The sequence below is a fragment of the Ornithodoros turicata genome, chromosome 5, assembly GCF_037126465.1.
Source record: "Ornithodoros turicata isolate Travis chromosome 5, ASM3712646v1, whole genome shotgun sequence".
NCBI classification, from domain to species: Eukaryota; Metazoa; Arthropoda; class Arachnida; order Ixodida; family Argasidae; genus Ornithodoros; species Ornithodoros turicata.
The window spans coordinates 6,841,286-6,854,377 of NC_088205.1; the positions used below are offsets into that span (position 1 = coordinate 6,841,286).

At 46.2% G+C, this 13,092-nt stretch overlaps 1 protein-coding gene and 1 long non-coding RNA gene across 6 annotated transcripts; one reads left to right on the plus strand and one right to left on the minus strand.

Moving 5' to 3' along the window:
* Positions 1-722: 722 nt before the first annotated feature.
* LOC135395278 (uncharacterized) lies at positions 723-2,777 on the plus strand. Of its 4 annotated transcripts, none has more exons than XR_010423011.1 (4): positions 723-906; positions 986-1,051; positions 1,145-1,800; positions 2,656-2,777. It is a non-coding gene; the product is annotated as an uncharacterized LOC135395278 (long non-coding RNA). The 4 variants fall into 4 exon arrangements; XR_010423012.1 differs by lacking the exon at positions 2,656-2,777 and having other exon boundaries at positions 1,145-1,167; positions 1,230-1,847; XR_010423013.1 differs by lacking the exon at positions 2,656-2,777 and having other exon boundaries at positions 1,145-1,167; positions 1,236-1,847.
* Positions 2,778-4,998: 2,221 nt separating this feature from the next.
* LOC135393839 (glycoprotein 3-alpha-L-fucosyltransferase A-like) lies at positions 4,999-11,223 on the minus strand. Of its 2 annotated transcripts, none has more exons than XM_064624147.1 (7): positions 11,038-11,223; positions 10,104-10,363; positions 7,640-7,854; positions 6,523-6,802; positions 6,256-6,442; positions 6,047-6,201; positions 4,999-5,440 (listed from the first exon to the last, which is right to left on the minus strand). In XM_064624147.1, the coding sequence occupies exons 2-7, from the start codon at positions 10,361-10,363 to the stop codon at positions 5,095-5,097; spliced, it is 1,443 nt and encodes a 480-aa protein (XP_064480217.1). In that variant the 5' UTR covers positions 11,038-11,223; the 3' UTR covers positions 4,999-5,094. The 2 variants fall into 2 exon arrangements, with proteins under 2 accessions (XP_064480217.1, XP_064480216.1); XM_064624146.1 differs by having other exon boundaries at positions 10,947-11,222.
* Between the last annotated feature and the right edge of the window lie 1,869 nt (positions 11,224-13,092).

Below are 13,092 nucleotides of genomic sequence, written 5' to 3' on the forward strand. Positions count from 1 at the left end.
AGGAGGTCTCATGAGGGGCAAAACCTCATGAGTGCACTCACAGGAGACTTCGTGAGGGTAAGACCTCATGAGTGCACTCACAGGAGACCTTATGATGGTAAGAACCTCATGAGTGCACTCACGGATGGCCTGATCGCGGGCTTGCCCTCACTCAAAGGCGTGAGGTGAGGGGCACTCATGAGGGCCCTCATGAGTGAGTTCGCCCAGCTATGGTACCCATAGGTTGCACAGAAAAGCCTTCCCTTTCGCCTCGGATTGCTCATTAAATGGTGTTTCACATAGGTAGCACCACCTCTTACATCCCTCGCATTCCACCACGTCCTCGAAATCCTCTTTGTACACCTGTAGCCCCTTCTGTCGCGGCATCATTAGGCCTAACTCCCACGTGGTTTTCCATGTCAGCCCCAAACCACTTAGCTCTGAGCACCGCGTTGTGCACCTGTCCCGCACGCTATATTTACCTATCCACCCTCCACACTAACACCAAGTACCCCAGAAAAACTGCATGCAATACTTATCTTTTCCCACACTTCAAAACTTCCCGCGAAGAGCGTCCGGCTAGCCTCAACATAATCAACTATTCCGGTGCGGGCGCCATCTGTCGGCATTCCTCTGAAGCTTGAATATCACACAGGCTACCAGCTCGATTGGCCACACTGAGAGCTTACCGGTTTGTGATTGGCCAAGCCCCACGATCTCAGATGAATCGGAGAGCGCTGAAGGCGAGTCGCAAAGCCGGGGATCGAAGAACGATTGAGAACTCAACGACTCAACTGAATCGAAGGAGTAGGAGAACGAGGAGAACCGTTCACTCGCGAGCTGAATCGAAGAGCAACGGAATCGTTTGCTCTCAAACGGTGCACTGGTTCTTGGGGAGCACAAGGAAACGGGCTCCGTGATTGGCATGTATGTAGTTTTACCCTGTTTTGCTAGACGTAACGTATTATTTGCGTGTATTTGTACGTTCACGTTTTTGTCCATCCAGGGAGTCGGAAAAACGAACTTGAAAAGTATAGCGGTTCGTTACCATGAAAGATGCAGATAAGCTAGGGTAAGCTACCATTGTACTTTCCCGCGCATTTCTGTTCTGAATTTCATCGGGAGGGCCCGCTGTGACGATTGCTATTTTTCTCCTGTTGTTCAGGTGAATCGCTAACTGAAACTGAGGTAAGTAACGCTGCACGAAACTGTTTTCACTGTTTTGCTCGCAATTATTATAATTTGAATAGTTGCAGTTGACGCTCGGCGGAGGATAAGTTGGCTGTATACTTTCTGAAACAAATTCCCCATGATCATTGGGAACTGTTATATTTGTCTTTCGGTGCTCTGGTCGGTATTTCCAGTATCCGCCGGCAGTATATGGTGAGTTCGCATAAATAACGCTTTCTTGCAGCGGTAAGCAAGATCTGGGTAATGTTGACATTTTGCTCGTAATCATTGAAAATTTGTAGTTCGAATCTTTGCAGCACCTGCTCAGGAGAACGGTGAGTTTGCATGAGTGGGACTGATACCTTTTTGCAGTGATGATTTGATTCAGACATTGATGTGTCATGTAACTGAACGAGACTTTAATTTCAGAAGCCTTCCAACAAAGGGCTCGCAAGCGTGACATCGGAGAGCCCGTTACCAATTACGGAAACTGTTTTAAGCTTCACGACTGCCGAGTGACACCGGATGTGTTGCAGACATTGCGATGAGACCTTCAACGTGTTTGTGTTGTGTGCTCTCAGGAAACAATCTCGGACGTGCGCACGTGTGTTGTATATGTATCTGTGCATAATATTGGATACCACATCCAAGGTATGTGTTGTTCGTGTTTCCTGAATAAAACAGCATAACATTCACCATTGTTTCGTTGGGAAGAAGGTCCTCAAAAAGAGCGCAGAAGCGCATCGTGTATATTGCAACTTCCGGTTTTAGCGCACGACGTCGTGCATATGGCATTTCTCATTTTGGAGCGACAGCTGGTGCTACGACAGTCGTTCTGACGTGAAATATGCTAATTGTCTGCAAAAGCGTGGGCGAGCAACACCTGGCAAGCACGAATGCTTATCAGAATCTTGCCTGTCTGTTTTTTTTTGTTTTTTTTTAAGGCTTTCAGCATTCCGTGAGAATAGTAACGTACCAAATATGGACCACATGCCAGAAACGGTGCATTGTACCGGTTGCTGAACCAGGTTCACTATACCGGCTAAAAAAATGCGGTACTTAAAAAAAAATGTACCGCTTTCTTATTCGGTACAGAAGCGTTACCGGGTTTAAGAGAGCTAGTCCTCGTTTCAATTGGTCATCCACCTTCTTGGTCATAGCCTGTCATTTACGGGCACCCCTGACCGTACAGCACACAGGGTTCAGATCCACTCATACATCTGCGATCGGATGCTCTTACACGTACACTACTAGCGATATACTTCTTCGTAATCTGAGAATCCGCTGATTCACGTGTTCGACTAAGATTATACTTTTGTATTGTTCGAACGAACAGTAGCCATGCGACAATGAACATTCGTTGGATATATCGGTCATCAACTTGTTATTGGCAAAATTCAAAATCAAGATTTGATCTTGATCGAGATGAAGACGTTGTATATCTGAAAAGAATGATTGCAACTAGTGCATCAACATGAATTTCTAATTTACCATAACTGTAATCAGGGTCGATCCAGGACAGACACCTACAGCCTTCACCACGGTTACTTGGAAACGTACACGATGTCACGAAGAGTGGATTTAAGAAACCGAACCACACACCCTGGATGGAAGTACTTAGATCTTCAGTGAAGAAAGAACACAGCAACAGCCATGAGCCACGTGTTGACGTCACCTGCTAATGGCACTCGGGCTGTGTGTGACGTGACACCTAGTGACATCTAGTCTCTCTCACAAGCCACACAAAGGACCTAAACAGAATTTGCCGTACCTTTCCACACGAGCTGTCCTGCAGATGCTCGACAACCGACCCTTATTAAGCTTATTACGTCTTATTAAACTTATTTCAGTGACGAGTAAGCAGTTGTCCTGCCTAATAATTTTCTTCTCCGTCTCGTGTGCCACTTTTAGAGATGTTGTCGTGTTATAAATCAACTTCGCTTAAAGACTACAACATGGAAAATATAAATGCCGTCTGTGAACATTATGCGAAATTTATTAAGAAGCCGCTAAATTCGGATTTCGGAAATAGTTTCGGATTCTCCACAAGTACGTGACGTCATCGAGATTTGGTGTCTCACGCCGAGAAACAGCGTCAGCGTCTTCGGCTCTTCACGCAACGTTGGAAGTCTGCCAGCAGCTGTGGTGGGAGGTAAGGAGACAGAAATCGAGCTCCTAGGAGCAATGTTGGAAGGGTTGCCAGACGCATCGCAAATTGTGTGCCCTATGGCGTCATACTTCTCAAAAGCTAGAAATTAATTTTATGATACTTCAGCTTCGCATAGACAAAGAATATTTTGGGAGACAATACCTAATCTAAATTTCAGCAACGAACTCTCGCATGAAACCATTGCGAGAGAAACTTCTTGTCTTGATGATTCAAAAAACAAAGTATTAGAGTTGCAACATCTACGGTGGCTTACTCACCATTGAGTACGCAGAATCTTTCCTGCAAATAGGGAACGAGATCTGACAAAGCATTCTCCCTTGAAGCTTGTTTTCACTGCATTACAGCAATGCTTAACGGGGAAGCGAACGAGCAATATGTAAGCCTGGTCTTTCGGGTTTGCTTGGGTTCGCACGTCGGGAAGTCACAAGCGGCGCGTACCCAGAAAAATATTTCGGAGGGGTTCTATGGGGATCTTACATGGAGGAAGATGATTGCCCTCGTTTCCCTCTCCCAGATGCACGAGCACAGGGACGATTTCAGGGGGTTTGAATCCCCGTGGCTGCGCCAGAGAAAGTCACACACCACCGAATCATTTCATCACACGCACAGCTGACGTTCAATTTCGGGTTACACGAGTCATTTCAGCAACAAACTCTCGCGTGAAACTATCGGGAGAGAAAAAGTCTCTTGATGGTTAAAAAACAAAGTATGACAGTTGTTGCAAAATCTACAGTTGCTCGCTCAGCATTGAGTATGCAAAATGTTTCCCGTAAATTGTCAAAGATTAGACAAAGCGTTCTCCCTTCAAGCTGTTTTCACTGCATTGCCGCATTACATACGGCAGAAGCAAACGAGCAATTTGTACGCCTGGCTTGCTTAGGGCTTAGGGCCTGTAGGGCTTGCTTGGTTCACACTTCGGAAAGACTAATTAATTGCAATTCGACATGAACATAAAAGAAGTCCATTCTATGCGTCACCAGTTCAAACATCCCATAGCGCAAGTCACACACATAGAGATGCGAAGCCCTGGAAAAAAACTCATACATTAAAAAAAAAAAGTTTTTTCTCGTCTCCGGAAAAATTGCTCAAAATTTCCAGGCGACAAAATTCATATCTGTAAATTTTCGTGCCTTTGATGCGGTCCAACACGCCAACAGTGCCTGTGCCTCTAGTCCGCCAACAACCACCAACGTCGAGCTCAGTCCGGCTGCTCCAAGCGATCGCCGTCGCGTTCACATATTGTCGGAATTCTGGTCGGAGTGGACAGGTTGTTCCAATTACCTATCGCTGAGTAGGCAGCAGTCTCATAGGATGCTCTGCTCTGCGTTTATGCCTAGAGGGTGAACACTACTAAAGTTTCTAGCTCATTGTGTGCTGTGGCTTGGCCGGCAATGCTTCGACTCAGCAGTAAGCTTCGACTCAGTTTGTTTCCATTTTTTCCAATCTTTCGGAAAAAAATAGAAAAAACGTTTTTTTTTTCGACAGATTCAAAATTTCCGGAAATTTTGAATCTCTACACACACCACCAAACCAGTTCGCTAAACCACGCGTGGAAAAGTTCCCACGAGCGGACAGCAAATAATATCAATTTACGTGGATATCTATGATGTTGGATTTAGACCGTTAAGTCTTTGTACAGTTTGTCCATTTGGCCACGGTACGAAACAAAAGCCATAAGCCATAGATTGAGAAGAGTTTTACTAATGAAAACGAAACAACGACCCATAAACAGTTGGTTTCTGGTTCTGGACCATGGTTTCTAATATGTGCATTGATCACACTGGTGCGACCACCCACAATCTTTTCTGTCGGTTTCCGATGCATGCGTCTTTGCGCCACCATGAAAGAACGTCCTCATACACGTGATGGCCATGAGGTGGACGGGGAGGAGCATGAAGCATAGCACACAGGCGACACCAGAAGTAAGTGTTGATGAACTCGCCGGTGCCTTTCCAAGCAAAATATTCGTTGTACAGGTCGGTGTTTCGGTCCAGATGTTTGAGGTACTCGGCCAAGTCCTTGGGTGTCGCGAAGTCGTCCACGTGGATGTAAGAGTGAAAAGGCGCCACCTTCTGGTAGTCCGTCTTACTGGCGCCCATTACTATAGGCACCACGTTATGACTGGAGAGTGGAAGAAAAATTACCGTCCTATACCACAGCCTGAACCTGAGAATATCCCACTACCACGCCTTTTTGTCGCAATAAAAAGGAGCAGACAAAAGATCCTTTCGTTCTAACTAAAGGACTCTCTATTCCTGGACGACTGGTACAAAGCCAGGTTCTGGAGCATAATGCTATATTTTTAACGTTCATGGAGTCTCAGACGTCATCACGACCAGGGTCACCAGTATTGTCCATAGCTTGGGCTACATGGGCGTACGAGGGGGAGGTCGCTTGTGGAAATTTCCTTCTCTACATATAGGTCGCCATGATCAATACTCAGATGTCGTCATAATAATTTGAACCTTGCCAGTCAGATTCGCTGCATATCAGGTTCCGAGTGTTGTCATTCTATTATCTGTCCGTACCCCCTCCCGCCCCCAAATTGGAAAAAGTCCTGGGACCACCCATGACCTGGGAACGTGCTGAATACCATAAAGACAGCGTTACTGTCGAGTTCGATACGGCGCATTGCGCTGAAAGCAATAGGCGTGCAATGCTACGGACCCCGTAACTTATTTTCGATACCTTTCGTGAAAGCATTACGGACGCAGCCGTAGAACCTACCGCAATGCATTGTAAAACTTCTCCGTGATATAATCTCTGCAGTTGGTGTTCTCAAAAGCCAAGTAGAACTTGTAATGTTCACTCAGCATTTTCAAACACTGCTCCGACTGATTCCGTGGGCACTTGAGAGGGCCGCACGTTCCATAGATATCCACCTGAAAAAGCAGAAAGATGAGTGCACGAACTTGCTTGGCTCATGAAATGCGTGCCTGGATGTATTTTCGCAGTTCCTGAGCGTATTCCATTCTAGAGTTGGACGCGCCGCAGTTGGACACAAACCAAGCCACTGCTTTGCTCTTGTTCTGGGCGAAGTTCTTGCCATTGAGGGGCAATTTCTTCACAAATGGATCGAATAACACGAATTTTTCGTACGGTGTTACGATGTCAGAGTCTCGCCTGCAAGAAAAAAAATCAAATAAAAAGCCGATGGCGTCGAGGCTCACACAAGCACACCAACCGTTCGATTCAAGTATCACCTGTATGTGGCCGTCCAGTTGATACATGCTTTCCCGCTACCAAGTGGCGTATGATATGGATTTTCCAGCATGTACAAGATCCAGATCTGCCCGGGATCTCTCCCGTCTGACGACGTGCAGATGTAATTTTTAAAAACAATGGCGTCAGCGGTCTCGTTCAGAACATCGCTCCTGTACAATGTGCACGTGTCCACCGGGCATTTGTCGCGAACAAAAAGGCGACGACCCTCTGCAAAGTCGTCCCAAGATCCGTCCAGGACTATGGTTTTCAGCCTCGTACCTGGAAAAGCGAGGACACAAGACACTCTCAGAAGTGTTATTGCCAGATAAACAAAGAACAACTTGGAGGGTATATGTGCGGTGCATTTCTGCCTAAGAAACGAGCAGAGTATACTAGGCAACCGAGCCACTGAAGCACTGCGTGGATACTCGGTGTTATTGCTGAGAGTGTCTTTGCTCAATATCCGAGTAATTTGTTCAGCTCCTTGGCTGGGACCTGCCTCGGTGGCTCAGTTGGTAACGTGTTCATCTACTGATCCTAAAGGCCGCGGGTTCGAGTACGGCTGAGGACACCAGCGATTTGTTGGCAGGGTACAGGTTGCTTTGACAGTTTCACACTTTTGCCTCCGCGAGGGACATTAAATTGTGCTGTGTGTTAAGGCTTATTCAGCGAACGTAAAAGAACCGCCAGGTTGGCAAAATGAATCCACAGACAGACCACCAGTGGCGTCTCTCATGATCACATGGCTAGGGGCGTGCATTTACTCAGCCACTCACTTCGCCGCTATAAGCACGTCAATCCTCCCGGACACTTTCCGAAGCACTGCACAAAGGTCATCTAAGAATGCCCCCCCCCCCCCTTCTTGCCGGCGCAAACGCTTCAGGCTATGAAGCACTTTGCACCCGTTTCATGCGCGAACGTCGAGACGCCGTCATTCCGTGCCTCGAGGCACATTATTACAAGATTGTCGTGTTCAACATACATCTTGAGTGTCAGCTGGCCTACCAGCACCCCTTAGGAGAGTTGCGATGGGGGGGGGGGGGGGAGCTAAGCCCCAACGTGGTCGGCGCATAGTTGTCGACATACCTACCCGCCAGAACACAAAAAGTGCCATACCATTGCCTCTTTGACGAGTGGTGTAATAAGGTGGAAGATACATGAGTTGGTTCACGATACGGTCGTCACTGGAGTTGGAAGGCCAGATCCTCTGAGAACGGGAGACCTTGCTTGAGGGAGACGGCCTAATCACTCCGGATCGCATGAACCAGGGTAGCTTCAGAGCATGGGTATACCACGCACTATCATGTTCGTGGTCTAGGGCGGAATTGTTCCTACATAGTATAGACAGCATGTATCACGTAAGGCCGTTCAACATATCGAGGTCCCACAGTGTCCCACGAAAAGCATTACAAACGCTAAAGCACATTACTCGAAGTTACGTATTGATTACGGTCCCGCCCCACTGCCTTTCTACCAAGGGCCACACTCTAAGAAAAAAAGGAGTACTTTTACTCCTTTTGGGGACTAAATGCATTGCCACAAAAAATAGTCCCTTTCGGGAGTAAATGCATGGGAGTAAATGAATGTCACAGAGTGAAGACTGCATTTCACGCGCTTTTGTAAGAGTCTCAGGTACATAATTGGTGTGCATGCATGAAAATATTTTGAAGCAAACCGTCAACCGTGATATATCGAGTGATATAAAATCTTGCGCCATACTAGGGCACAATTTGCGAAGAAACATGCGCTAACTGTTTCTTACTCTGTGTGGCTGGAAAATTGCTACGTTGTCTGAGTTATACAGCGTTATGTCGTTCAAATTGACCACGGGCACGTATTTACGTAGACTGTTACATTCAGGAGACCATTCGCGAACTTTACTGACAATTTGCAGTCCTGGGGAGTAAATGTCTGGACTAAATGTCGGGTTAGGGGACTAAAATGGGGAGTAATTGCAGACTATGGAGAGTAGAATCTGCAATTACTCCCCGTTTTACTCCTTTTTTTCTTAGAGTGCAGGACTGCAGAAGCGCATGGGTGAAGGAGCATGCGATGTATTCTTGGGACCTCGCAGTGGACCTGTTTTCATGCGCCCTCGGGGGCATTTACACACAACTGCTACAATTGTTTCCAGTCACTTTCCTCATCATAACTGGAAGGACGTCAAATCAGACAGTCATCTCAGAAGACGCGGTACACATTTAGCCATGAGCATTGGGGTCTCACCCCTTCTTAGCTATAGAGGCAGATGTCCAGTGCAGAACTGCAGGTGTAGCGAAATGCGAGAGGACGCTGGGCTTTCGAACGAGTTTTCATTACATAAATGGTGTTTCACCTAAGAGTGACCCCTAATTATTAAAAAAAAAAAGTACTCGAGATAAAAATTAGAAACCTTCTGCGTCATACTTGTGAAGGTTTTTTCCGCAAAAAAACAGGTGGTTTCCATTACTGCACCTCATTAATTTGTCTAATTAGCTTAATTGAACTAAAAAATTCCCGAGGAAAGGTAACTTTTTTTGCGCTAATTAGAAAGCCCATTGCCACAACACCCCATTTCAGTCACAATTACAGGACCTTTCACGATCTTTCCACCAAAAATTCGACACCCGAAAACTTGCAATCTCTGCAAGCCCATTGAACTTCATTCAACTCGAACTTTATTCGGTCCTATAAATGAACCCAGAGCACTGGGAAAAAAGCTACTGACGTAGCTTGCGTAGCCAGTTTTCGGATTTCATCAGTGGCATCAAGGCCCGAAGCACGTGGTCCGAAGACACTCCCACTGCGCATGAAAACAGCATGAGAGAAAAAAAAAGAGGGCGGGTCCTGTCCAATCACGCATTTTCCCTTCGTAAGCTTATCTGTTCACAGCCACACTCTTAGAAATGAACTTCACCACATAGCACGCTCCTAGCCAACCATCATCTCGAATGACAACGTTCTCGCCCCTGATTTGCTGAAAACGGGAGGAGGAGCCTATTTTGTGCCCATTATGCACGGCACAAAATAGGCTCCTCCTCCCGTTTTCAACAAATCAGGGGCGAGAACGTTGTCATTCGGGATGATGGTTGGCTAGGAGAGTGCTATGTGGTGAAGTTCGTTTTTAAGAGTGCATCAGTTACCGATGATCACCGACATCGGATGTTCTGTGCTGTTTCCCGTGTTTATGTCTTTCCTCCTCCCCATACTTTCAGCGGGGAAACTTGAACGAGCGCACATTTATTAGCGACGGTTTTTCGGGCAGTTTTTACGTGTTTTCCGGGGTGTCAAATTTTTGTGGAATGATCGTGAAGATCCTGTAATGGTGACTGAAATGGGCTGTTGTGGCCATGGGCTTTCTATAACTAGCGGGAAAAAAACGTTACCTTTCCTTAGGGATTTTCTGAGTTCAATTCAGCTAATTAGACAAATGAATGAGGCACACTGATGGGAACCACCTGTTTGGGCGGCAAAAACCTTCACAAGTATGACGCAGAAGGTTTCTAATTGTTATCTCAAGTACACCTTTTTAAATAATTAGGGGTCACTCTTAAGTAAAACACCCTGTAAAGTTCGTTTGTGCAACGCATCAGAATTTCACCTGAAGATCTGTCTTTCCATGATGCGTCTCACTCTGTCCTGGTAGCTTAGCTCCTGGTCGTCCCATTCCGCTCTGACAATTGGTTCCGTCTGGTTCCAGCTTTCTACATTGTAGAGGTAGATTGTCTGGTCGTTCAGATTGAAGTGGATAGAAATCAGCACGACGAAGGTGAGCGATAGAACGCCGAAAATCAAGTTGCGGCACAAGTCCCTTCTGTCGCAGAAATGACAACATCTTCGCCGTAAGCGTCTGGATATCATCTGCAATAATGAAAGGCGATATATCACGGGGGAACAGGTGGTGAACAGGTATCTCGACAGGACGACGGCGTCCGTTATTATCCAATGGGTGAAGGTGGCCACCCCTCAATGGCGTTCAATAGAATAGAAAGGCACGCGCCAGATCGAACAATGCAAATGCGATATAATGTCACGCTACCAACGCTTGTGGGAGGCATAGAGCTAGTCCTCGTTTCAATTGGTCATCCAGCTTCTTGGCTGTGGCCTGTCGTGTACGGGCATCCCTGACCGTACGGCAGTACACAGGGTTCAGATCCACTCATACATCTGCACATCTGCGATCGGATGCTCTTACACGTACGCTACTTGCAATACACTTCTTCGTAATCTGAGAATCCGCTGATTCACGTGTTCGACTAAGATATTTTTGTATTGTTCGAACAGTAGCCAAGCGACAGTGAACATTCGTTGGATATCGGTCATCAACTTGATATTCGCAAAATTCAAAATCAAGATTTGATCTTGATCGAGATGAAGACGTTGTATATCCGAAAAGTATGATTGCGGTCATCAATGAGTGCATCAACATGAATTTCTAATTTACCATCACTGTAATCAGGGTCGATGCAGGACAGAGACCTAGAGGCTACACCACGGTTACTTGGAAAAGTACACGATGTCACCGAACCACACACCCTGGATGGTCTTGCGTTTGTGGCACCAAGAAGTACTTAGATCTTCAGTGAAGAAAGAACACAGCAACAGCCATGAGCCACGTGTTGACGTCACGTGCTAATGACACTCGGGCTGTGCGTGACGTGCAATTGTTGTCAGTGTAGTTTTATAAGACATAAAGTCTCTCTCACAAGCCACACAAAGGACCTAAACAGAATTTGCCGTACCTCTCCACACGAGCTGTCCTGCAGAGGCTCGACAACCGACCCTTATTAAACTTATTACGTCTTATTAAAGTTGTTTCAGTGACGAGTAAGCAGTTGTCCTGTCTAATAATTTTCTTCTTCGTCTCGTGTGGCGCTTTTAGAGATGTAGTCGTGTTATAAATCAGCATCGCTTAAAGACTACAACACGCAAAATATAAATGCCGTCTGTGAACATTATGCGAATTTTCTTAAGAAGCCGCTGAACTCCTAGTTTCGAATTCTCCACAAGTATGTGACGTCATCGAGATTTGGTGTCTCACGCCGAGAAACAGCGTCAGCGTGTTCTGATGTTCACCCAACGTTGGAAGTCTGCCAGCAGCTGTGGTGAGGAGGTGAGGAGACAGAAATCGACCTTCCAGAAGCAATGTTGCCAGGGTTGCCAGACACATCGCAGATTGTGTGCCTTATGGTGTCATACTTCTCAAAACCAGAAATTAATTTTATGATACTTCAGCTTCGCATAGACAAAGAATATTTTGGGAGAAAAGACCAAATCTAAATGTCAGCAACGAACTCTCGCATGAAACCATTGTGAGAGGAACTTACTGTCTTGATGATTCAAAAACAAAGGATTACACTTGCAAAATCTACGGTCGTTCACTCAGCATTGAGTATAGGCAGAGATCTGACGAAGCATTCTCCCTTGAAGCCTGTTTTCACTGCATCGCCGCGATGCTTAACGGGGAAGCGAACGAGCAATATGCAAGCCTGGTCCTTCGGGCTTGCTTGGATTCACACATTGGGAAGACTAATGCATTGCAATTCGTAATGAAGGCCACAAATATGCTTGTGTCCCGTACATCACAAGTCTCATTCTCTGCGTCACCAGTTCAAACATCCCCTAGCCCAAATCACCAGCGGCGCGTAGCCAGAAAAATATTTCGGAGGGGTTCTATGGGGATCTTACATGGAGGAAGATGATTGCCCTCGTTTCCCTCTCCCAGATGCACGACCAAAGGGACGATTTCAGAGGGTTTGAATCCCCGTGGCTGCGCCAGAGCAAGTCACACACCACCGAACCACGCCCACCTCCGAACACAAAACTAGTTCGCTGAACCACGCATGGAAAAGTTCCCACGAGCGGACAGCAAATACTCTTAATTCAGTTCCACGTAAATTAATATTATCTATGATATTGGATTTGCGCCATTACGTACAGTTTGTCCATTTCACAACAACGGTACGAAACAAAAGCCATAAGCCATCTTGCTGACCGAAACAAAGCCTAGCTAGGCTAGCCTTTGCCGCAAGTTGCTTCAGCGCGCCTCCAATCCAGTCACATGGTCCTTTTCCATGCGAGATCCCGAAGAAGTTCCATGTCGCTGGAGCCCGAAATTCATATTCGTGAAAGCTCAAATTTATGAAGCTTTTTTTTTTGTGTGTGTGTGAGTGTTGTGATAATGCAGCTTCCTGATACGAGGGATAGTCCAGATGCAGACCTAACTGCATTAAACCGCTGGTATCTACACTGAGTCTATTTGTTGCCACAATAGGTAATAACCTCCAGGAAGTCCGTGGGACACCTTAAACACGGTGTATGAGATATTGATTTGTAAAGCGCAGGAATCAGCAAGTGGAATAGAACATCCAATCCAGAACCTGTGTCATTGGCTATTTTCGGCTATACAGTCGGACCTCGTTTTATGAACCCTCGATATACGAATTCCCTCAACTTACGAACGGCTCCACAGGGAACCAAAACTTTTTCCGTGTATTTTGACCTCGTTTTCCGAACCCTCGATATCCGAACTATGAACGGACTATTAGGGAACGGACCCAAAGTAGCCAAGCCATTCCGACCTCGATATA

Bases quoted from the DNA above. Each gene is read 5' to 3' on its own strand.
- LOC135393839 (XM_064624146.1), bottom strand. The intron at 7,855-10,103 runs GTGAAATTCTGA...TATACTATGTAG, and splicing joins ATGGAAAGACAGATCTTCAG to GAACAATTCCGCCCTAGACC. The intron at 5,441-6,046 runs GTAGGTTCTACG...TCCACTCTCCAG, and splicing joins AAGTTTTACAATGCATTGCG to TCATAACGTGGTGCCTATAG.